General features: G+C 42.5%; 1 protein-coding gene across 9 annotated transcripts in view; it reads right to left on the bottom strand.

The window, feature by feature from the left end:
* LOC121181818 (unconventional myosin-IXAb-like) overlaps positions 1–26,902 on the bottom strand; it is a 141,662-nt gene that overhangs the window by 99,954 nt on the left and 14,806 nt on the right. For all 9 annotated transcript variants that reach the window (XM_041037983.1, XM_041037975.1, XM_041037979.1 and 6 more), the window contains exon 2: positions 8,060–9,029. In XM_041037983.1, the coding sequence (XP_040893917.1) occupies positions 8,060–8,962 (903 nt within the window). In that variant the 5' untranslated portion in view covers positions 8,963–9,029. The remainder of the gene's footprint in view (positions 1–8,059; positions 9,030–26,902) is intronic.

Raw genomic sequence — 26,902 nt, 5'->3', positions numbered from 1 at the left:
CTTTTCCAAACTGCCAGCCTCGTCACAGGCATTACGGTTTTCATTTGGCCCGTCAGGTTCAATGGGTTCACCCACAGCGGCCACGGTACTGGTACTGTTACTGTACAGTAAGTGTGTCCATATGCACAGCCTACATGGGATTTAAAGCTCTATAGTGAGTAGCTGTCCCCAATCCCAGGCTCTGTTGTGCTGGATAAAGGTACTCGGCAGCTTCTCAAGCCCTTATACACTCCCACACACATTTAACGATACACAGGCCTTTGAACACACAGTTTTAAAACCAGAGGGCTGAGGCACTACCTGGAGCAATCTATCAGCCACAGGAGACAGGTCGTGTCCCTGAGGGCCTGGTTAAGAGAGGGGGGGACATCTGGAAGGGAACCATCTGCTGATGAGGAGGTGGGGGGGCTGTGCTCAGCTACTTCTGCAGCAGGCAGGCAGGCAGGCAGGTCTGCTGGCCACACCATCAGAACAAAGGCAGGCTGTAGTCTGGCCCCTGTGGCCCCGCAGGAGCCCTCAGTCTGGCTGCCCCCAGACACAGCACCACACAGCTGGGGTCAGTCTGAAAGCCTCAGTCGGCCTTCAGGAGGATTTGAGGCACGAATGCATGATCCAGGTTCACCTATAGTCTGAGGCAAGGATGAGCTGCCTTTCAAATGACAATAACTCAAACACAAAAAGAAGACACTGACCAACACTGAATCCCAGGACGGAAAAAGATGTGAAATGTGCACTTATTTACTCATTTTTCCAACCTAATCATTCCAGCATTTACTGAACATAAGCCAGGAAAACAGTGCAGGCCAGCTGCCGCTGGAGGTCTGTACCTGAAACGACTGCAGCCAACGAGTCCATCAACAGCTGTGTGACCTTTCAAAACGTCCTTGAATGAGACAAAACACTAAATCATTTACTGTATATATCCAAAATCTGGAGGTAAATAATGGCCGTTTCCCATGCAGAGCATGAGATTTCTGGAAAAACCTGCCTTTTGTTCCAAATTCATGAGTCTGTGTGGATGTCTGTCCAACTTACATGAAACACACAGATGAGGTAACCGTGTCTTTTCTTCCCTTGACAGTTTAGTTGTATTTCTCTATTTCTGATGATCCAACGTTATGTCAAATATATTTTATATTATCTTATATCATCTCTCTTATGCCAGCACATAAAGCCTGATGACATCTGATCTGAGGAATTTCAGAACCATGAAGACCTGATGAGAAACAGCTGATGAACATAGGATCTGACAGATTATTGTGCATACTGTACAATAACTTCTCAATAACTTCTGTGCTGACCTTAATTCGATTACTTGCTAAGGTGCGGAATCACTAGTAAATAAACACACGAATCAGCTGATGTGACACAAACCTCATACTACGATGACTCGGTGGCTGTTATCAGCGAGTTGTAATGCCAACAACAACCAGGACTGAATTAGCCCTGTTTAACAACCTGTCATTCACAACTGTCTGCAAACACTCTGCATGACTAGAAAAATGTCAGACATGACTAAATATTGCAGTGTCCATTATACAGTCAGAACAAACTGGACAGCAAGTAAATTACAGAACATTGAAGTTCACATTAAACTTGCAGGATGATTGAATCGAACACACCTTGTGGATGTATTTAGTTGTCTGAAACTAAATAGGCTGCAGTGTTTAATCTGATCTGAGATCACCTGACTGCACAATGACGACCAGACACAACGGCTACAGGAGCCAAGTCCTTCCCATCAGTGTGCCAGCTGTCTTCCCGTCAGCACTACCCTGCTGTACAGTCATATCTCTACTGTCACCTGGCTCTGAAGGCAGCTCAAATTACACACAAGTGCAGTCACTGGCCATCTGCGGTGCATTATTAAAGGTTTTTCATGACAAGAAATGATTCCAGCAGGCCACCAGAGCATATAGAGACTTGTTAGATGATACCACTAGCATGATGTAATGCTGATGGTCACTGTTTGCTCCGTGGCTGCACTGCTGTGTTTGTGAGGAGCGTCACTCGGTGGTCCAGTGGCTACAAACGCAGCACTGTAGCTAAAAGGTCACAAGACTGATCCCTGCAGCAGGCGATGGGTCAGGATTGTCAATAAAGACAATAAAGCTCTATGCGAGTGACAGTGAGTCAGCTAACAGTTGAAATTGTTAAATGGAAAGAGAGACTGTGGTTTTGTTCCTGTAAAGACACACACACACACACATTCACACACACACACACACACACACACACACACACACACACACACACACACACACACACACACACACACACACACACACAAACACATTCACACAGACACACACAAACAAACCGTGTCCTTGAAAGAAGAGCAATGTCAATCATAGTGAGTTCCTGTCCCCATCACTGCAGTTCAGCTTGAGTAAAGGTGAACAGAGTCAGGTCTCTGGCACAAGCTGGCAAGTTGTGTATGTGTGTGTCTGAAAGTGTGTATAAATGAGGGCTCAGGATAAAAAATATTCTTAAAGAGAAAATGGAACACAAGTAGGGCTAGGTTTTATGGGTAAATTGTCAGCAGAATATCAATGAGTAGAGCTGAAACATTTAGTTGACTAATGAATTAGCAGCTTTCATAATCGTTAATTGTCATTTCCAAATAAAAATCCCAAACATGACCTTGTTTCAGCTTCTCAGTTGTGAGGATTTGTTGCTTTTCTTTGTCTCATGTGATAGAAAATTGGATACATCTGGATGTTAGATGTAATTGGAGGATTAATCCAAAATTTGTCCTACTGATATATATATATATATCATGACATCTATATATATCGCGTTAAGGAAAAATTGCACAGAAAATACTAAGATTAATGTAATGAATAGAACTGAGGTGTTTTGCATTAGATCAGCCCAAACTTTGTGCTCATGTAAAAGCAAAACCACAGCAACTTATTCTGTTAGTTTTTAATTATAAATTTGGTTGGGATCAGTTTGGGTTTCAGAATTTAGTAAGGCAAACATGTTACTGAAATATCACCCTGCCCTAAATATGAACACATTTTCTGCCTTTGAGCTTGTTCACATTTTTTCAGTGAACTGTTCAAAAACTTCCCAGATTTTTCCTCTCACCCATCCGCAGAGTGTGCTGACAAAAATAGTCCCCAAATCTAATCAGAAATAAAGTGATCACGCAGCCAGAAGCAGCTGAGCGTGTTGGTGCAGTGTAGACAGTGAGACAAACTGCAGATCGCACACAAATTTATGCACTAACAGAAATTAAAACAACAAGGTATAAACAGCAAATTGAAAATGATTAGCGACAGACTTTGGACAGAGAAGGTTTCCAGCAGTTGGAATGAACCTAAAGCTGAAACTAATCGCATTAATTTGGGGTTTATTTGCCAGTATGGATATTAAATGTTGTCAAATAAAGTGGAGATGAGGAGCAAGTGAACTGCAGCTCTGGTGTGAGTCTGTGCTTATATCAGTGTTTCTGGAACTGACCGTGTTTATGTTTTATGCTTTGTGTATGAGCATATTTGCTCGAGTCTCTTGCAGCGTAGGAGTAAGAGTCCTCCACTCTGGCTCAACGAATGACTAAAATAGCCTCTGCCTGCAATGCTGTTGACCTTGCACTCAACAGTAACGCGATGTGAAGTGCAGGGCTGATGGCCACACCGCTCAGCTGGATCCAACACGGAGGGACGAACGGGAGAGAGGAGAAGTCCAGAGGTGAAGAGGTGCAAGGAAACAAGAGCTCAGGATCACGTTTTAGCATCTGCATCTGACTGCAAGTAAAAAAAAAAAAGAAAAAACTCTTCCATTTTAATTTTACCTTCACACTCACTAACAGCTTATTTTCCTTCATTTCCCCTGAGTAGAAAGAAGCCTTCACTGTTTACATCCCAGTCTGAATGCCTCAGAGTACTGCTATTTAATTCACATGTAAATATTGTCGATCAAACGTGGTGGGCCAACACTTAAAATAATTGATTTAAATTTTTATAAAGCACAAGTTTTAAGAAAAATAATATTTCACTTGCTTGCAGGTTCCCCTCCCCCTCCTCCATTCACCCCGTTGGCAGTAAGCTTCTTAAGTGAATCTGAGTCTACGGGCTGTTATACAAATGTTCTCAAATCAAGGCCCAACCACAGCGTCTCTTGCCAGTGAGACATAGTTCATCCTGAGAAATGTTTTCAGTTTTATTCCAGACTTTCTGTGTAATGCTGGTACAGTCAAAGTACAGTCAAAGTTACAGTCAAAGTCTGGACGCCTCCAACCCTTTTGTTTTTTTTTCTTGGTCATTTGTTTGTAGAGACAAACGCAGCCGACACAAGCCGTCTGAGTTTTTAAAAAACTAAATCCTTGGCTTTGTCACAGTTCTCTTACATTGCCTTTGTAATTTTTGTGTCCAAACAAAACCTTTATCCTTTAACCTTGATCCCCTTGTACTTCTTTGCAGCTATGAATTCTCGAGTTTGATGAGAATTTCTGTCAACAGAATATATGAGGGCTGCAACTAACTAATCTGCCAAATATATCCTCGATTTCTGGGTGATAAATCTCTGTAGGTTCATCACAGTCCCTTTCACACTCTCATTTCATATGCTGTTATTAGAAAATATCAATTCTAGGTTATGCAGTATGTGAGTATGGAGGAATTGGAGACAAGCATGTAGCCCACAATTACACATCTGGGGTTCATTAGCTGTACAGCTGATGTACAAAGGCAAGTTTGGGCAAGTTTTTCCAGTAACTTGCCAAACTCTGCATATGGAGTTAGATATATGCAAATTATATCTGAATTAGGAGGGAATATTAGCGTAGATGGAGAGATCACATTTAGAAAATATAGCTTCATACAGGGAGTCAAAAGGGACCTGACAGCTTCTAAATACAAACTGGCCAGAACTTTGAAGCTTCTTCTAAACTGACATGCATTTGTAATCTATCTAATAAGCCTTGCTGACCTCATATTTTCAGCCTGACTCTGCCTCAGGGCAAACATTCAAACGTCCGCAAAGCTTCAGTGCAGCGGCGGCAGCATCTGACCAAAGCGAATGGTTCTGTAATTGGCATTACAACTTGTGGAAACCAAAGAATTCGACTGGTTCAGCTCTGAAGCCTCGCGCCTTGGCTGGCGGTAAACTTTTTACCCCAGAGAGCTGGTTCTCATAGAAACATGTCAGGCTCCAGGGCATTCGCAGCAGCCCATAATATCTCTGCACCCAGCTGTTGTTCATACGATGCAAATAGTGCATTAATGTGGACGTCATGTTCAGCTGTCGGGGAGAGTTGGACAAACTACAGCACACGGGAAAATAGTTCATGGTAGATGTTTATAGAGTGTGGGCTGTTGGACGGTGAATTCAGTGTGATGGAGCCAATTTTAGGCCTTGATTTTTATTAAAGATAATTGGAGAACCTTTACTTGCTCCAAAACTACATGTACTTGGTGAATATCTCATACTATGAATAAACATATTCTGCATATTATGTAATATTTTAAAATAATATTGCTGTACTGAAGTATTTTCTGACATCAAACTGCATTGTCCGTCATGCTGAATATATCTCGACATGATGTTATATTGTCGACAATAATTTACACTTAATAGCTTTAAATTAATGTCATTATATTTCGCAGAAACCAGTGAAACATCCTGCCATTTAATATTAATGAGCATTTTAAACAAATTTTTAAACAAACAATATGACAACAGTGGTAAAATAGTTGACTAATCTTACTGGACTGGACATCACATTTAGTGTCACTGAACAGATGAAAACAGACTGACCCTGTCCAAAGGTAACAAAATCCACCTACCACCACCTGAGAGAGGCTCACTGACCCCCACCCCCACTCCAGACTTTACGTCCAGCTGTAACTTTGTTTATTGTTAAGATATGGAGCACTATCAATCTTCTCATCCAACTCTCATTACCAGACACCGAGTTAGCATATTTCTCAAAATGTCAAACTCTCCATTAGTGACTTCAAGAAATAATATGAACTATTTATTTGTAAATTTAAATGTTTTTTTAATGTAGGCATTCACTAGTATTATCTTCTTCTTGTATTGCCCTCATGATATTAAGCTTCCTGCATTTGGCAAATTATGAACAGGAACACAAGAAAAAGGCAGGAACAAACACAAAAATCAAATATATGCGGAGTTACATTATGTCTCCCTTTGCTTGTTTGTCTCTGTAACATTTAAACTGTGCACCTTGTTTCTCACACCTCGGTCAGACAGGTGATTGATGGGGAAGTGATTACATGGGACACAGTCATGCTCCCACACACAAGCCACCAAACAGTATCTAGTTCCCCAGAGAGTAATGTTCCTCTATCTGTGTTATTATCAAAAACAAGCCTTTGCAATTCTCGCAGGCTCTGTCGCTGCTGGCATCTGAGCTGTGACAGGTATTCAGCAATCTCTGTCAAATCATCACCTGCAGAGAAGTGCAACTGTGGCCATGTGATGGTTGGGTTCAAGCACAGCTATGTGGTGAAGCCACCAGTCATTTTCAACACATGTAATATACGTTTCTTATCTTGCACAAGATCCTTAGGATGCGTGACAGGACTCCACCAAAGCCTCTATTTTGTCAGAAATGTAAATGAAATGGGGTTTTAACAGAGGCCAGAGACCATTTATTCTTTACATAACAAAAGTGGGAACATGAAAGCAGCTGCAGGCACAAGTCTCTTCCCCGGAAGCAGAGAGGAGGTCTGAAAGGTGATTCATGATTTCCAGATGCCAAACCATATATCCGACTGTCCGTACGACTGCCTCATTTTACTGTACAGACCTCCACATGGGACCCACATGGTGTCAACACGCAGCTGTGCGTGTTGACATGACATTCCCATATGTCCTGACAGGAAGCTGTGAGCTCCAGAACAAAATGGTAGCCAGAAAACAACAAACTGTACGAGGGCTCACAGAGTCATATTCATCAGATTGAGGAGAACATGTCGCCCTTGGATAGACCTTCCCAAAACATGAAATTCCTAATGAAATTCCATAATCCGTTATTGATTTATAATCCTGGACGGATTAGACAACATTCCATTAGTTGCCCCCCCCCCCATCAATGCAGATTGGACACTACAGAAACCCCCATTTCTGGGTCACATAATATATATGAAAGTCATATATGGTAAATCCGGGGCTAAAAATAGGTTTCCTGCATGTGGAGGCATTCCAGTTTCAGAAGGACATTTCTATAATCCATTTCATGCCTCGTCTCATGAGCTGACATTCCACCGCCAGAGAAGTAACCTGCTGACTTCTCCTCAGATTTCATCAGGCTTTTGTCACTTCCTTTCTATACCCAGGGTGTCTAACTCACTACATATGAATCATATTCAGTTTGGCTTGAGCTTGCTGCTGTAGTACATGCAGCTATATCATATTAGCCCAAACTTTTAACCAAACACAACCAAACTAAACTAAGTCTCAATGACTTTAGCACTGTGACGAGTCTTTGTCTCAAGGACCTTGAGAAGAATGTCGTCTTTGGTGCCAAACTGTTATCAGGCTGAATTTGTATTCTGCTTTGGCTTTAAAGGGTTAACCTTTGGCTCTTTTTCCATCAAATGGTCCCAGGAACATTAAGGAAGCCCACAAACTGCACTCAGGAACTTAATGGGAAAGTTCCTGTTCCTGTTTGTCTAATTGAGGGACAGGAACTACAGACCAGGAACTAAAGTCAGACATAATTTCCCCTGGAAAAAACTGCAGGTGAAGTTCCAGAGTTAATAAAAAGGTTTTGAGGAAAACTCCCACAGTGCAAAAAGGGCAATTAGACTCAACTAAGTCTTAAAATCATGAGAGACTATCAAGTGGAAGGCACTCGAACGGTTCTTTCACGCAAAGGCTTTATTCCTATCACTTCAGCTGGTTCCTTCACCATGCAACACTCACCTTTCACCCCACTCAGATCTGATCCACAACAAAAATCAAATCATCTGGTCTTGGCTGTCTAAATCTATGTGATTTTGAGATATCTTGTCAACAGTGAGACAAACATGTGCAGAACCACATCCCTTGTATTTTTACAACGCTACAGGTGTTCGTTTCTTACCTCTAACACAGGCCCAGCTCCCAGAATGATTTGCTCCACCCCGCTGGCGAACCCCTTCTGGCTGAGTGCAGTCAGGTGATGAATGAGGAAGTTGGTGCTCTGGGTCTTCCCAGACCCGCTCTCACCAGAAATGACTATGCACTGGTTCTTCCTTCGCTGTAGCATGGCATGATACGCCACGTCCGCCACAGCATAAATGTGGGGCTCCAGCTTCCCCAGTGTGTGGTTGTCGTACAATTTGACATATTTAGGATTGTAGATTGGTAGGAACTGGAATGGGTTAATCACAATAAGAATACTCCCAATGTAAGTGTAGATCTTCTCCTGGCGGAAACGTGCACGGAGACTTTCCAAAAGGGCGCGCTCTGTTAGCTCCGGGAGAGCGCAGAGGTCGGACGGAGGGTCGCTCCCTGCAGGCTGAGGGAGGAAACCCCGTTCCACCAAGCGCCGACGCTCCTCAGTCACCCGCAGCCACATTTGCAGGCTGCCGCCATAATGGATAGATCCATCCAAGTTCTTTTCTCGCAGGAGAAAGCGGTAGTCGTCACAGCTGCCCAGACCACTGCGATTCTCCAGGGCGCTTCGTGGCCATAACATCATCCGCTGGACAGGGCAGTCGCCGGGGTTGAGGATCCATTCCTCCCCGCCAAACTCCTTCACCTCAGCCAATACGTAGCATTTGGTACGCTCCAGGCGCAACCGGTCGATGAGGCACTCGATGGCTTCAGCAGCTGTGGTGTTCTTGCGGGCACTGACGGGGCAATAGATGGTGCCCTCAGCCAGGGCGCCCGGGTAGACGCGCAGGGTGAACTCCTGGTCCTCCAGGCGCCGCCGCATGCTGCCACTAGCGGTGGCCATGTTGGCGCTGCTAGCGTAGCTGCAGCCGCCATCTTGTAAGCTCATGGTGGCGCAGCAGGTCCCATCAGCACACCGCTCTCTGGGCCCACAGGACTGACTCAGGACATCCCAACTGGAGGAGGACAGAGACAAAAATGGAATAAGAGATGGAACATGGTTAAACATTGCAGCAACAACTGAACAAGGAGAAATTTGTGGTTGCAGACATCACTTCATGTCCTCACAGCCTCAGGCATTTCCACTGCATTGAGTCACAACAGGATCAGTAGAGTCATGGCAATTTCATCGGTCCCATGACAGAAGAGGCCGCCTCAATGGGCTTTCTGTTTCAGATCGTAAAGGGAACCACTATCACAATCACAAAGAGGAGCATGAGACCGAGTCAAAGAGAGAGACAAGAACTGATAGCTATTCAAAACAATGAGGAACAGTAGCTGCTTCATGAATTTAAAGGCTACTGGCCACAGCTTATCAAAGCCACATACCCTGTGTGTGTGTGTGTGTGTGTGTGTGTGTGTGCGCGCATGCATGTGTGTGCGCGCATGCATGTGTGTGTACTCATGTGATAATCCAAGGGCTCTAGCCGTGTGCCAAGATTAACAGCTGCCACTTTCCACACAAAAGTGGCTGTAATGAGAGTACAATGGAGTAATTCACCACTTCCCTGTTGATAGTGGACACAGCACTCCATTTTCCCTCTCCTTTTTTTATTTTTTATTTTTTAAGATACACACTCAGTCCAGTTTGACAGCCTACAAAGCTTCAAATGTGACATGAGAAAAAATGTTAGATTTGCTGATAATTATGAGACAGAAATCAAGCTATAGAAACTGTAGCTGTTCAGTTTTGACTTTCCAATTTTCTTTGCCTGAGATGAAAAACAACACAACAAGACATAACTACAGTTATATCATAACAATATATATTGATGAATCATGTTCATATGATATTATGATTTAATGTTTGTGTCACAAAACTGTGGTATGACAAAGATATTTTTCATGTTTCTTTTAAATGATAATACTACACCACTGTCCATCCTGGCCAAAATGCAATATAACTAAACTTTTTTGGGCAAAGTTGTTCACACAACTTGTGCAGGTTCCATTCAAAACATCACATGAATTTCAAGTAGCTGATCATTTTAGGATAAAATCCTTCAAATGTGAAACTTAATCAGGTCTTTTAAATAAAAAAATTACAATTTTTAAAAAAAATATCTGTTGTCAAAACTAAGTATGAATTCTCCACGTGAATCCACTTAGCACACCTTTATATGACTACAGTGAAAAAACAGGGAATGATGGTTGCAAATCGCCATGTTCGTTTTTGGCATCACTGACAGTGTTTTCTGTTCACTGATAATTCTCTGGTGACAGGAGTATTATTAGGAAACTGTGGCTCTGACTTTTTTGCATGGTCAGTTGTTTGTAATACTTGTGATCTGAGAATTGAAGCGTATTCTACTCTATTGCGACAGTAATAAATGCAGCAAATGAAAAAGACTGACAGCTTTGTTTAGCTGGACACCAGTCTCCATGGAAATTCAAAATGCCAATACCAGACTATGACCAACAGTGTGTTTTGCACACAGATAATTCAATATCACTCTGTGTAAAGCCACGACAGGAGAGGCTGAAAAACTAAAGAAGCCCAAAATGTATTTAACAAAGGTGTAATTGAACTGCTCTCTCAGTTACATTTCAGTAATCTTTCTTTTCTGAGTCAGTGCATCTCTTCATGTCTTCCTGTTTTTTTTTCTTTACTGGTTTTCTACCTGGTTTCATCTCTCTCATGCATTTTCTGTCTTTCACTGACTGTGCTCTAAATTTTCAGTGCCAACGCAAACATTACATCTTTAAATTTCTACTTTGTTCTTCTTACTTTCCCAGATCAAATCTCACATTATTTGCATTATTGCATTGTATTGCATACAAACATTATTTATATGGATGTTTACTGGGAACCATAATGCAAAGGCAAAAAGTAAATAAAAGGCCCTAAAGCAACAGACATTTACATAAAAATCAAACTCAATTCAAAATTATCTGAGTGAAAACTACAATTTATCTTGAATCCTGTCCTCCTGACTCATTTAAATCATGTCTCCCTTTTATTTTCTGGTAAACATTTTACTTCAAAGGCTCTCTCAGCTAAGTGCATGTGCTAGATAGATAGAGGAAGAGAGAGAAAGGAGAGGACGAGCCAGCCAGTCGTCCTTTGCGCGCCCCAGACAGACCCTCCTCTCCCTCCTGCTGTCTGGAGAGATCCTGACCACCTACATCAGTCTGCAGGAGCACAGCACCACCAGACAGAGCCAGAGAGAGAGAGAGAGAGAGAGAGAGAGAGAGAGAGAGAGAGAGAGAGAGAGAGAGAGAGAATAGACAGCTGGGTGTCTGAAAGAAACAAAGAAGTGAACTGTGCGGGATGAAAGACAGAGCAGAGGCAGAGAAGACAGAGCTGAGAAACAGACAGAGATGAGAGAGAGAGTACATGAGATTCAAAACAACGTCCCCCGCGACTGAGGCGGTCGCTCGCTGGGACACTAATGAGCTAGTCAAATGGGTAAAAGGTCAGAGTTTCACGTCTATTATGCAGAAATGTAAATACAGCCAGTATTCATGGGCCGTTTGTGGTGTCTGGTGGTTTCCTTTTGGGCGTTTGTTGCACTTGTAGGAATAAAGAGGAAAACAAATGGAAAAAAAACAAAACACTGAAGAACACATTTCTCCTGCTTCTCACTCCTACGTTCCCAGTGTACATAGTTATCAAAATCTTATTGGTCGAGCATGAAATCATGTCAACAATGGACTGATTAACAAACAAATCAACCAAATTAAATCAGCAATTCACACTACGTCCAAACTAAGTTGGCTCAGTCTGAAAACAACATCCATCCACAGCTTTTTGTTGAGATCCACATGAAAACATCCAAACAACAGGAAAACTGTGCCTCACAGCCAACATCTGGTGTGGAGTGGGGCAGACACAGCATGGTCACCCTGCCAGAGACCATCAGAGTTAAGGTAAAAAGTATGAAATACAAATCCAACTGTTCAACATGAGAGTGGAAATATCCTGCTGTGTGACGGCAAGTGTCACAGGAAGCAGAGGGAAGAATGGATTCCACTAAATATCAGTAAATTCTGGATGCAGATCTCATGCAGGCAATCGAGAAAAGAGGCTGGCTTCTACAACAAGACAATGATCCGAAGCAGACCTCAAGAAACACAAGCTGGAGCGGCCCCTCACAAACGTGATCATCACTGAAAATCTGTGGGTAGATCTTAAACACGCTGTGTGTGCGAAACAGCATAGATATATCTCAGAACTTGAAATGATCTGCAGGAAGAGCAGGTGAAAATTCTTAAATCAAGAACTTGAAGAAAGAAGGACTTGTTGCTGGCCACAAAAAAGCCAAGACCAACAAGGAACTGATCCAACTAACTAGTACTGTCTATGAAGCCAAAGCCTGTAATATCTCTGTGCCATAGAGCACAATTGTTGTCCAAAAACGAATTAGTAAGCCACTCCACTTGTGCCCACCCCCCCCGCTGGCTTTTTTCAGTTTGATATAACAATACATTTGCTCCAGCGTTTATTCAGCTCTGCAGTCGGTTCGTCTTCATCAGTGCTCTGTAGCTGGCTGATCTCAGCTGTCAGTCTAACTCAGTGAGTCATTAAGCTGGAAACAGGGACTTGTGGCTGTCGTCGGCATGTCCTCAAATGTTAGCTGCTATAGGGCGAAACACAAGCTACTGTCACAGTGACAGATACAGATGTAGTAGGGTGGGAGGGAGTGTGCAGAATGAATGTGAGAAAGTACCATGTGCTGCTATCAGATACTATCAAAAACACATTAAACTTGGCCTAAGCAGATCTTTACTGAATACTAAGCTTGAATTATTAAATCTACGATTAAATCTATGCAGACCTACTTTGAATTTTTTTAGTTGAATGTTGATTCTGAAGCAGCAGGAAACTTGTGCAAACACCACCGAGGCACAATATGAATATAATCCTTTGTTTCTCTCTTCTTATCATTGATTGATAGAGAGCAGCAGCTTTTCTAAACAGCTGGGATCTGGTTGGTTTTTTTTCCTGGAAAAATATATTTTAGACAGAAACGGATGTATAACTTTATGAGTTTCTAGCAGCATCACAAGCGATTTGTTAATAAGCAAAAGGAGACCTGAGTGGAAAAGATCTCCACCTACTCTAATTTTTAATTTAATTTTATCAGCAGAGAACATAAAAGACATTACAGTTCATGTCATTCTGAAACACAAATGATCTCTGGGAAATACCATTCAAAAACACCACAGATGTCACCAAAATAAAAGGATATTGCGGATTACCAGTTTAAAGGATAGCAAGGCAAGCCAAATTCCTACTTCGGGTAATGACGTTTTGTTTTTTTTGTTTTTGTTTTTTTTTTGTCTAAAAACGGATATTCAGCAACTTTAATTCTTCCCTTGGCTGCATTGTTGCCTAGAAAGCTGTAACCCCAAGTTAAACTAACACCACCCTTCCAAACTCTTCTGGAGAGGAGCAGAAAATCTCTGGACAGCAAATCTCCAGAGTAGTTTGGACAGAATTAACCTCTATGCCTGCTTTCAGTAGCCTGTCTGCTGAGAGTTTATGAACCAGCAAGCTGGACAGCAGGAGACATCAGGAGGAGCTGGAAGGTTACGTTGATCCTTCCAGGCGATCGGGGTGGGGGACTGAAGAGTAGTCCTCTGAGGTCAAAGTTCAGAGTGAGGAGCCAAGGTTACATACCAGCTAAGGCTCTGACACATCACATGAGGTGGAGCTACAAAGCTGGCCGAGATTTTTTGTGGGGAGGATGAATAAACTTTTCAGGCATTTCCTTGAACAGCTGCAAGAAGTGAAGACATCCAGGCAGGAACTGGACGGCTATGAGACAGCACAATGGATGGATGTGACCTTAATACTGTATGTTCAGTTTTTTTCATTTGCCGAAAAAACTGAAGTTGACAGAGTTTTGATGATGATGGATGAAGCTGCAAAGTGATATAGGTGGGGAACAGTGAGGGAGGGAGGAGAGGGGACGAGATGATAGAAAGAGAAAGTTGTGGAGAGGAGGAGTAAGAAGAGTCGGTGAAGTGGAGGAGCCAAAACATCTTTTACGTCTTGTTTTGACACGGCTGAATCCGAAGCGCTGACAGCGTGTTGAGATAAGGCCGCAAACTGACGGAGCGGAGGAATGAGCTTTTGCTTTAAAATAGAGAGAGACTGAAAGAGTAGAAGACGTCTTAATGAGAGTGCGGCAGCCATCTGACTAGTGGACAGGTTCAGCCCCGGGTCGTGGCCATTCAGAGCCGTCACTCAGGTGGAGGGGAGAAACTGCTAATGTTAGAAAACAGAGCTCCTTCCAAATACACGTTAATATTTAAAGAGAAGGAGACGGATGGAAGGAGAAGGAAAGATGGAGGAGTAAGACAGAGAAAGAAACAGATGCAACTAATGATTAATTTCATGAATGGTTAATTGATTATGGCCTAAAATATCAGAAAATAACAGAAATCACCTTTCATAGTTTCCCAAGGTGCTGCCTGTAAATGCTTTTTTGTTTTGTTTTTTTGTCACCAGGCAGATTCTTCACTGTGTGCAACCACATACAAGTTTAAGGATCGTTTACTGTAAACACTGATGGACATACATTAGTTAAACATTAAGATATTGGCCTGACGTGACTAGCTTGTGAAATAGTCTAATTTCATTGTGCTTCAGTTTAAAAGTGGCTTTGGATGCTCTCAGATATTGTCCGTAAGGTAATTATCCGCTACAACTTCCCGGAAAACCACGGTGCCGTCTCCTCCATGATGTCTCCACTGTGGTTGCATTTGTCCATTAGCTGCAGCATTATAATTTTATTTAGTGCATTTATTTATTTGTTTTTTTCTGTTCAGATAAAAGCATGAAGTATGATCAATGTTGATCTTTCTTCACTTCAGACTCAGACTCATTATTATAGACTTATGAACCATAAGAGTCTTTTTGCTGGTAAGACCTGTACGTGAACTTTAGAGTATGATTCAAATCTTTTTGATACTAGTGCCAATTTGACTGCAGAGTTTTATATCAAAACAATGCAAGCACCAAGAAGTCCAATATGTTCTCATGCATACGATGGTTTTATTAGTCTGCTGTGTTGAATGTTGTCCCATCTGTCCTGTTGTGCTATGAACTCAAGAAGGCAAATTACAACTCTTGTTTAAATGGCGGCAATAAAGTTAACAAAATTTCGTTCCTTGGCCAAAAAAAGTTCCTGTTCCAGATGTTGTTCTTGCTGATGGCCCAGGAACTATCGCTGAACATTACAACTTGTGCTTCTAAATTCTTCAGATCTGGTGGAAACCCAAACAGGACTGTGCAAAATGCACTCTTCATCCCTTGTTTTGTTCCTGACTGTTGTTTATGTGACTTAGTGGTTCCTGGAATTTTTTTGATTGAAACAGTGTTTTAATAAAAAAAAAAAAAAAGATTTTAGATTTAACTTTAGATTTTGTGACTCTGTCCTCCAGCTGAGCAACAGCCACTGCAGCCTGACTTACTGTAGATGAAGAGGTGTGTTTCTCATTTTTCACATTACTACATCTCCAGATTATTCTCTGGCACAGAAATGGAATAAAAGCTGCTATTTTACTGCAGAAGCAGCGTCGCAAACATGCAGTAAATTACCGTGCTTCTAAAAACCAATGCATTAGAGGAGACAGAGAGTTTTTAAGGTATAAAAGAACAGAAAGCTGCCAGGGACAGGCACACGTCCAAGATATTAAACGCAGACGAGAAGCTCAGCTCGTCTCGCAGGTCTTCAGAGTCTGGCTGGTAAACAGTAACACCCCCTCCTCTCCCACAGTCGGTTCTCACCAGTACAAGAGCAATAAACACCAAACCTCAGCATTCCTCAACACTGCTCACACACACGTAAACACACACACACAAGTTCACTTAACTTCAAATCTTTCAACACAGGAGGTGTGTTTTCTGCTTCTTCCTAAAACAGAGGCTTGTACTGTACTTAAAGTAAACCAAGGATGATTGCATTAGTAGAACAGGAGCCACTTGGTTAAATTACAGTTTGAGACCTGACTAACACACATTAAGTCTTTTCTGCCTCTGCACACTCTCGCTCACACCCCAGATCACTCATCACAGAAGATCATTTCGGGATTACAGGTATATTTTAACCCTCTGCTAACTCCCTCCTCAGTAGTAAGAACACCCATACAGTTTAAACACTGCTCCAGTGGAGCTTCCTAAAGGTTTAATTTGACCAGGTGTGCAGAGGATTTGAACCCATCTATGTAATGTCCTGGGTTTTTTTCCCATTCTTCACACAACCATAATTGAGGCTCCAAGGTAACACAGTAGGATATGATGTTACTGCATGCCATGGCTTACATGGGGGGACGCAAGAACTGTGATTGGTTGCTTGTGTTTTCTCCTTCATGTTTCTGATCCCAGTGGAGTTTTTTTGAGAGTGAAGACGATGTTAAGGACGTTAAAGAATGACTGTCAGTCGTCTCCTTCTTCTCAGTGACAGCCATCTAACAAAGTGTTTGCACTGCAAACCATCTGCTTACTGTGATCGCTCTGAATGAATAAATGAACGTAAACAGTGATCGCACAGCGGGAGTCTCCTGTTCAGTATCAAGACGTGTGAATGTGCAGCTCACCGTTAATCTGTTTCACAAAGTAAATGAAGGAACATAAAGGATATGTACGGAATGGCCTGATCATGTACAACGAGTAGTGGTGCGGAGGTGATATCAACAGGTGAATTCAACATTTAACTATAAATAAAAACCTCCTCTGTAGCTACCTGCGTCATGATTCCCATCAATCCTGTGACTCAACTACAAATCCAGCTACAGATGAGGACGGACAACTGAGTTCATTTAAAGCATTAAGACTGTGCTTCTACTGCAGCATTTACTTCAGGCTTTGAATTACACTGTGTGTTTTGTGGGGACAGTAACAGAGAATTTAATAAATTAAAAGTAGTTACTGAGAAATTTAGGCTTGTTTCCAGTTTCATAACTAATTTGTTTCATAGTTCATTTATCATTATGTGAAAAAATTGCTATGGGAGTGTTGATAAGATGAGAGAGAGGCGGCTGAAATGAATGCACTCCAGCCAGTTGTTGAGAATCGTTGATATGACACCAAATCCAAGCACGGTGATTATGCACAGACGCACAAAACCATGCATGAGAGCAGCTCATGAGCCGCGATACATAAAAAACAACCTGCGCACAGCCTGAACAATAATGACCCAGGCATTATTGGTGGCAGATAAAATCCGGCACATTTTAAATTTAAAATCACAGATGAAAAGTTAGAGTGGATTTCTTTTATCACTCATTGCAGCATTATAAATGTTAATGGTTATTTATCAGCTTCTGGGGGAGTTTAGGTCTCTTTTGGGGAAGCTAACACCAGCCCACCCCAGCCCAGCCCAGCTCAGCTCAGCGCAGCCCAGCTCCCCCTAATTCAAACACGGGTTCACTTTAAGTGTGAATGTGATGCAGAGTGTTACTGGAGAACAGAGAATGTGTTGAGGCAACTTTCCCTGGAAAGTTAAGTTAAGATAAATAATAAATGCCTTGTGTGTGTGTGTGTGTGTGTGTGTGTGTGTGTGTGTGTGTGTGTGTGTGTGTGTGTGTGTGTGTGTGTGTGTGTGTGTTTGAATTCCTGAATTCCAGCGGGCCAGCAGAGCTCACAGGAACTGAGCCCACACAGACACAAACATCTGCCAGAAAAACTCGTGCACACAGAGACAGAGTGCTGAGTCATCCAGTGCAGTGCTCTGAGGTGCAGAGGAAAAAGTGAATGTGCAAGTTGTAATTTCTGCACTGACACAGATGCTAAAAAAAAATACCATTCAGGCCTGTCAGGTTTTTTTTAGACATGTTCCCATCATGCTCTGGACTTCAGCTTGGTCTACATGCTGCAAAACTTTCCACAAATAAAAAATATCAATTGATGTTGAGATAAAAAAAAAAATAACAGTGAAGAAGTAGGGGACGTTACGTTCAACGTGTTGTACTGTAGAATCATCATAATATTAACATGACGACTGAAAACGCTTCAGGTCAAAACTCCTCTTCACTGCAATCATGTTTGTTTAACTCCTGTTTTTCTATCTTGAATCTTTACCCTTGTCTGACCCCGATTAGTGGAGAAGAGGAGAAATGAGAAAATAAGGAGGATAGGAGAGGAAAGCAAAAGAAACAAGGAGAGGAGAGGAAAGGGAGCAAGTGGAGAAGCGGAGAGGATACAATGAGGAGACAAGGAAAGGAGAGGAAAGGAAACAGAGGAGTGTTTAAATTACAACAGGGTCACATATTTATCTTATTTATGTCTTCATATACCATCAGCACACGTGGGCACAAGCTACACTGCTTAAAAAGTCAGTGCTGTGTGTGTGTGTGTGTGTGTGTGTGTGTGTGTTGGCGTGTTAAAGACATGGTGCAGAGCCACTTCTCCACCCTGTGCACTATTACATTCCCCAGTTGGGGGATGACATCACCCCAACCCGCACTGCTCTCCTCCTGGTACAACACACACACACACACACACACACACACACACACACACACACACACACACACACACACACACACACACACATACACACACACAAACACACAAACACCTACACACACAAATGCTCACACACACACACATACGCACTAATGGAGCATCGCTGTCAGTAAAAGGACCACTGGGCCACTGCTGGGAGTTGTATTGATTAAAGACCACCTCGCTACAGTCAGACATCATTTGAGCATCTGTTGCCATGGTTACAGGCTGACTGAAATCAATTAATGCAATGAGTATCTTATATCCTCTCAATGGGATATTTCTTTTTACTTTTCTTTTTCTTTCTCCATTTTATTTTCTTACAATGTCTTGACTGAAGGACCTTAATGGGAAAGAGTACTTTTTTTCTTGTACTATCGCTTTGAGGTGAACAGGACACTGGGACTGGTTTTAATCACTGTGTTTTTCTTTCCCTTCCATCTCTCTTTCCCTTGGAAATCATTCTTTTTAAGCTACATAGCTAGATGCAGATCCAGCAATATTTAAAGCAATAATGTTCTTTAGCCACAGTAAAAAAAAAAAAAAAACCTGACACTTCAAATGAATTTATCAAAGAACTATGTTTCGGTCTGTAGTCTCTATGTAAGAACATACAACCATGGACTCACAGAGAAATCTTCCAATTTTCAACTAAGAAGAACCTGGGAACATGTGCATGTTACACCGAAATGTACAATCAATATAGACATAAATATATCCCAATGGAAACAGGGACAAAGTCTGATAAAGGACAAAGTGGAGATAAAAATATATTAAATTACCCAAAAGGTTGAGTGTTTCTCTGGTGACCATCCAATATATTTAGAAGGCCTGCATTCTCACAGTATTCATAACATTAATAAATAGGTCAAAATCCACACTCAAGCTAGAACCTATTGTACTGAGCCACTTGAGGACAAAGCAGAATAAGCTGTAAAAACAGAACCACTGAAAAGATCTATAACTTTAAAGACTTTGAACCCTAAAACCAAATAACATTAAAAGTCATGTGAATGTGCTGTAATCACAGAATGATTTTTATATGTCTTCATAAAGTCTTATATCAGCGTATAAATGTGAATAAACGGCACTGCGCATACTAAATAGTGAGTTTTATGCAGGTCTGTGCTTGTTCTCTCTCAGCATGCAGCTAACAAACCCCCATGAGACACAGATGACTCTATAAGTGATGAGCAGCGAGTCGTTATTGATCCGAGCCTGTGAGCAGAGAGAAAATGTCGACCTCCATGCAGGGTGGTGGGGTGTGTCCTACAGCCCTTCTGCCTGATGTTTCGTCTGACCAGCACAAACTGAGCCTGAGTCTGTTCCTGTCTGGGTGGTTTGCTTCTATGTGCATTATTTTATGTGACTACAAAACATAGAAGTTGATGCATGTTGTTGCCATTGGTCAGTACGTCAGCAAAATGATCCTAAAATAAAACAAAACTACAATTCTGATTGAGGTAAAAATGAAAAAGATCAACATGATTTCTTTGACAGCCCGATGAACAAAATAGCACAAATCGGCCTGGCAGAGACACTCAAAGTCAATATTTCATACTTTGACAGTCCATCGCTTCCAAACCAATGATCTAATTTTGATGGGTTAGGGAATAATGACTTCTTCTTTCTATATAAAAAGAGTAGAGTAGTTTATGTTTCAGCCCTTTCTGTCAGTCTGCTGCGTCATACTCTATCAGCAACAGATCAGTTTGAAAAGAATCGTCACTAAGAGGACACTTATCACAAATTAGTTTCCCATCAGAGATATTTATGCAAAAGAGCAGCCACGTTGCTAACAGGGCTAAAACATTCATGTGTATTCAACGGGCAGACGGTTCTGTCTAAATACAAGCTAAGAGACGCTGTGAGGCTACACTTACAACTTTTATATCAATTATACTAAAACCTGCTGCTGTTTTCTCACTGTAACCACAAGGAATAAAAGTGAATGTGAGCCTGAGCCGAGGACAAGCTCGGCATACGTTTCTCTCCCAAAACCTGAACGAGGCCAACAGAAACACCCCCCGAGTGTGTTTGCATTAAAGCAGCTTTGCTCAGGACTTCTGCACCAGAACAAGAGACGATCTGCCCGCAGCTTTGGCTCCTGAGGTGCGGTCAGCTGAACGCTATCCAGGAGAATTATTGCTGAGGTACTACTGGACACCGCAGAACTGTGGAAAATGAAAGAGTAGAACTTAATAAGGTGGGCACGAACAACAGACACGCTTCAAGACACACCGGCTTCAACATGAGCGAGGAAACCTGCGTCTGAAATGTCAACAGACCGACCACAGGCGTGCCATCAGCTGTGCCTGTAACCGCTGCACAGTTACCCAACATCAACAGTCCTACTTTCCAAACAATGCTACAAGAACTCATCCAACCTCACCAGGGTCACAGTGTCACTAATGGCTCCATCATTCGCATTGATCCTCCAGTTTCCACCTCTGTTTCCCGTTGGCCCCACAGTCCTGTGCTGGGATCTGTGTCTGCAGGACGACGATCAATATGAGCTTCTCTGTTTTGTGCATTAGATGTCCACATTTTTCATTTTCAAATAATCAATGCTCAGATAAACTCTGATGTTTATTTCCGCTGCAGAGCTCCAGATGTCAAGTGGACAAGGGGGCAAGTTAGGCTAAATAATCCGACATCAATGTGAGAAATTTCCATCAAATTAAGTAACACAAAGAGAGAAGATATTACAGAACATACAGTACAAGAGAACACACCACATCACTCACTTTAAGCTGCCCTGGTTATGACTGTCCATAAAAGGTCTAGGATGTAAAATGTCAGGACCAATTACATGGCCACAAAGGATGCAATCCTCTTTTAACCCTTAATTTAAAACTGCTTTTTTTCCCCCTTCTGCTACTTTCCAATCATACTCAAAGGGGCTCAGCCTGAGTAATGCTTGCGGACTGACAGTTCCTCATGCATAATTTCTGCACTGTAATGAATGGTGGGGCCGTGGCGTTTTGGGAAGATCAAAGCAAAGCAAATCTGGCCCTAATAATGGCCCTCACAGTGCTGGACCAGGAAGAACCAAACATGTCACGACCGGCAGAATGCGTGCATGTGTTTGAATGGAAAACAGGGGATCACGCTTTTTGATACAGATGCAAAAGCTGGATCCTCATTGTGCAGGCTTTCATGACGTGTGCTGAACAGATTTCGTGAAATCCGAGCACACAGCACACAGTGTGTGACAGGTCAAAGCCTCTCCGCAGGCCTGTCACTTTGGCTTCAAGTCAACAACTCGCCACGCCTTGCATGTGGACGGACAAAACAGGTCAGCACCTAATGCATGCATTGGCGTGTATGTTTGATTGTGAGCACATGTGTTTGTGTGAGTGTGTGAGTGTAAAAATACATAAAAGCAGTTGCAGTCATTGCGGACGGAGCCAAATGGCTTTAAGATGAAGAGGTCTGCAGCACTTCAATAAAAGTGGCCTGAAACACGACACTGGTCACTGCAGAGCCAGAAAAAGGCAAAGACTAGCAAAACAAGGGTGCCACAAGACTTACCAGCGGCATGTCCTTCGAACAAGAGATGGTATTTGACAATCAGCAGAGGGGATGTCGAATTACATGTCTGCGCCCACATTTTGGGCACAGTGGCTCTTAAAGTTGCTGTAGAAGTACTGGATTCTGAAGTGACATGCGTTCTGCTGGAGCACGAGTCTCTTTTTCCTCACTGGCTTTCTCAAGCTTTTGTTCTCTTTGATCATTGTTTTACCCTTAAAAGGAGAAGACGGGCATTACTCATCTTTTTAATTTCAACAACAATTCCACTGAAGAGACTAAACAATTTAGTTTATCTTAAAAACAAGTATTGCCTCACTGGCCGCTGATACAGAACTCTGCTTTCTTTTTGTTTCAGTGGGCAAAACCGCAATACCGCAACGCAACAATCCTCTGCTGCCCCAAAAGAATCTCATCTGAAAAACACAGTCAATTATTACTGTTTGTATTATGAATTTTTAAACCATGAAGAAAAGCTATTATATGTATGACACAATGTCATACAATGTCAATGTCATAGACAGAACACCACAATCTTTCCTTAACCTAAAAAAAAAAGTACACTTCTTATATTGATCACAATGAAGGAACGTGCTACTCAGTGACTGTATGGCTCTTAAATGCAATAGTTGTTAGCCATGAAGCCTGCAGAGGTACAGACATAAACACTCATGGCGGCCTTGATAGGGAACAACAGATGAAGAAGACAAGAGGCTCCAGGGCCGACTCCTGTCACAATGAGTCATGAGACCAACCATGGCAACACGGATGTCGAGAAGTGGCGTCACTCAAGTGACGGGAAGAGGAACCGTCATGTCCTCCACAGTCAGCAAAGACAGACGGAGATGGAGGTCTGAGATCTTCAAGGTCAACCCGCCCATAGCCCAACACTGACGTCAGTTAAAAGCTTCCGGTGCATTTACAGAACATTTTATTAAGCAAGCTGGATGTAAACTGCTTTACAGAGCAGTCGGGGAGGAGAGAGGTATGAATAACTGTCATTTCTTAGTTATAAGATAAAGGTAAGCAGAGAAAAACTACTAACATTGAAGGTTTAGAGGTGAAATGAGCCTGGTGAAAGACCCATGTCAAATACATTCACCTAGAGACCATAGGAAAGCCCCATGTTTAGTATTATTGTTGTCTGGGCCTTAATCCAACCTGAGGAAGAGTTCATGTTTTTAAAAGGGGTGGGAGTGGGGGTAGGGGGGTCATGCAAAAATCTGAGCTCACAGGACAAAAATAAGAAGAATGTGCCCCGACCAGACGTCTGAGCTCTGACGACTTCTGTGTATGGGCTTGCAAACACTTCACTCGAATGCTGAGGTGGAGAAAATCTCCGCCTTGACCTCTGACTCTGCAGCAGCTCTTTACACAAGGTGGCTACATGTTTGACCGGCTCCTGCGGCCACTTTTCCAACACAGTCACAAAAAAAAAGGTGAGGTGTTTCATTAAGGAGAACGTGATTACTGTACGTGGCTAAGTGGTACGACAGTTTCCGAGAAATGTCCTTTTGACATTTTGATTTGTTTTCTGAGGAAAAGGCTGTATTGTTTGCCTCAGCCCCACCTATTGTGTGTACCAGACCGTGTGTTTCAGCTGGACACAATAACATTACGAGGGCTTTGCTTCTGTACATTCATTGGCAGCCACTCACATCTCATCTTGCTCCCTGTTTTTTCACTCTCCCTCCATAGTAGAAGTTTATCTCGGTTCTCAGTTTTCATTGAACCTCACCAGCGATCGTCCCTCCCCTCCCACCCTGAAATCCAAAAGGAAATGAGTCTCCACTTAGCTAAAGAGGAAGATGTTTCAAGGTCCTCTTTTCGCTCTGGTGAGATATGATACGATAAGGGGTGAGGGGAAAACACGGCGCTTTCACTTCCACCTCAAGAGTTTTCAACCACAGAGCTCCTGAGTTGTGCTGCCTCCACATGAATCATTTCCTGAGATGGTCAGTTTAAAATCGCAGACTAGCAAAAGATGAGCACACCCCCATCTTAAACTACAGTGTCTAGACTGACTCTCCTTTCTTTCTGGGCAGTGATTTTAGAATCATGAGAAGCCTGAGAGTCTGACCGTGCAGGACGGCCTACAGGACCTACAAGCCTGCATTGCACGCTGCATTGCCTTCTCTGCTGCTGCTGCAGTGCCCTGAGCAGATCAGATAGACTGGGGAGTGGACAAAAACAAGCAGAAGAGACAACTGTCAAGTGCAGGTCTGAGTACTGAGGCTGTGGTGTAACGCCAGGTAATGACGGGGCTCTGCAGGCTGCACAGCTGGTTCAACCCTTCATTATAGCTCATGGGCCTCGCTCCAAACAAGACTACATTTGAAAAGAAAGATAAACTGAGGTTTTATTTTAGATGCAAGAGACACAAAACAGCCAGTGGTCAGCAGGGTGACTAAAGATACTCTGTAGAGGTACACATGGGCGAGTGAAAGGCCAGCAGAGAGGAATAATCTGCACGTGGACAAGCCAAAGCTCACTAAATGGTTCCAAAGCTGCCAAACATTCAAGCTATACTCCTGCTTCCCCCACTCGCTTTTGTGTTTGAGAAAATCTGAACAGCTTTTTTGGGCATAATGAAATGATTAATTAACTATCAAAATAGTTAGCAAATCATTTTTTTCAGTCAATTAATCGACTGATCACTGCAGCACTAACTAACTAACTAAACTATGAGGCACCTTTGGATCAATTATCACTGCAACAATAATTTTACATTTCATAGAGATGGTTGTCAGGCAAACAGCAAGAAAACATAGCTAATATTACAGAATAATGTACGAGGAATGTGAGCTTCCATACATTTAAAAACAAACACAGGACCACATAAGATGATGCTGCAGCAAACGCTGAGCCATGTTCAACTTTTCTTACAAACAATCTTATGTATATAATGCAACAAACGTTCCTGACTGGAATCACACCACGGATATTGTGGTTAGATGACATGGGTCTTAAACACTAAGATGCACCACCTTGGTGCTGTCGTCTGTCTGAGTTCAGCCTAACTTCCCAAAAGGGTGACTAGTGATGACTAAAGACTGAAAAACACAAACTCGCCACTTCTAACTGTGGAGAACTCCTCAGCTGTGTTGGCAAACACTGCAGATTTTCTAATAATCTCTGTCTTATTCACCTTTGATTCACTGTCCTTCCACTTTTTTACTTTGACTCGGACCCAGGGTGTTGTGTTCCCAAAATGCTCATGCTGGTGTGAGCGTAAACATCTCTTTCTGAGACGGCAAACAACAGAAAAAAACAGAGGGAAGCAGAAGAAATAGTGACTGAACCATGATACTTAGAGTTAATGCTATAACAAATGCGTCCTGAACGGAGACAGTTTCAGGGCTACACGGCTGAAGCTAGTTGCTGAATGTAGAGCTGATAGAGATTCTCATCTTCTCGTTGTGGCCAAGTTATTATGTTATTAAGTGAAGACCTCTGGCACTGAACGCCCCACTGCGTCCTATCATTGAAAGATGGGTGACGCGCTAAGAGACGGCTGCAGAGATGGTGCTCAGTTCTGACCCTGGAGGCTAAGAGGCGAACACAAAAGGCTCTTTGGCGAAGATGAGTCCAAATAGGGTCATAAATCAAGGTCCTACTCCAACAAGATCTGCAGCAATGGTTATAGTTACTCACTCAGACCCCAAACAACCTTATGCACAGAAATGAACTCTTGCATGAATGTTTTCACAGCTGACTGTTGGAGTCCCTCTGACAGACCCAAACTAAGAGACTGAACAGGCCCAGTCACATGTCTTTTAGATCCATAGAGTTGTGGTTCCCCAAATCATTTATTTTTACCTCTATGTTCACAGTGTTCATTTACAAGTTAAAGAGGGACGCGCTGTTCCCTGTATCATATTGATTTTATGTTTTATTAGTAATGAGTTAAGATCTTCGTGCTGCTTTGGTTTCTGTCCTGTGTGTCCTGATTAGTTCAGCATTAGTTCAACAAAAAGGAGGCAGCAAAGGGAATTTATTGTTCTTACCTGTAGCTTAATTATCAATTTGGACCTCACTTCAGAGGAGCTGCACTATTTTTACCGTGTTAACTGTTAAACGAGTTCATATTCAAGTTAAAGTGATTTGTTTACAGCTAAAGGTTGCCTCTCAAATGTGCACTATAGTGTAAAAAAAAAAATTCAACATGCAGCCCTGAAGATCAGCTGTTGAAGCAGCTCAACTCAGGCGAAATTATTCTTATTTACTGAGCCACAGAGACCCTTCAAAAACATCTCACTATGCTTTTCCTGAAACCAGACGCCCGGCCCAATGATTATCCCTGGTCCTCGGGTTACCATGGCAACAGCCCTGGCTCAGTCGCCCTCTCTCTGCCCTCCCAGTCCAATCCTGTACAGATTAGATACGACCATCATACAGAGGAACCGAATCCTCTGAGGATTATATCACAGAAACAGAGACTGCGACAAACTCACAGCCATATGCTCTCTACTCCCAGATTCCAGACTGAAGCTGACCCTCCAAACAACTCAGAGGATGTTTTTAAAACCCTCAGGTCGCCTGTGGACCAAATGTCTGTTTTCTGTCAGCAAGAGAAAAAAAAGAAAAACTGGTGGCTGAAGCCAAAGAGAAGAGAAAGGAAAGGAAAGCCATGTCAAATTCCACATCTGTCTTTGCCAAATCCCGTTGGATGATACAAGAGACGCTCAAATCCACATTTAATGGAGCAATTAGGCTTCGTGTCCAACAGCTTCCTCTGATCGGGACATTGACATTTAGATGCATCACATTCATGATGACATTTTAAAAAGAGATGCCTCGCAAATGCGACAGAGGGTCCGTCTGTATCATGGGCCACCAGTC

Source organism: Toxotes jaculatrix, chromosome 5, assembly GCF_017976425.1.
Source record: "Toxotes jaculatrix isolate fToxJac2 chromosome 5, fToxJac2.pri, whole genome shotgun sequence".
Classification (NCBI taxonomy): Eukaryota; Metazoa; Chordata; class Actinopteri; family Toxotidae; genus Toxotes; species Toxotes jaculatrix.
The sequence above is the reverse complement of the archived record's forward strand: the minus strand, read 5'-3'. Positions and strand labels throughout refer to the sequence as shown.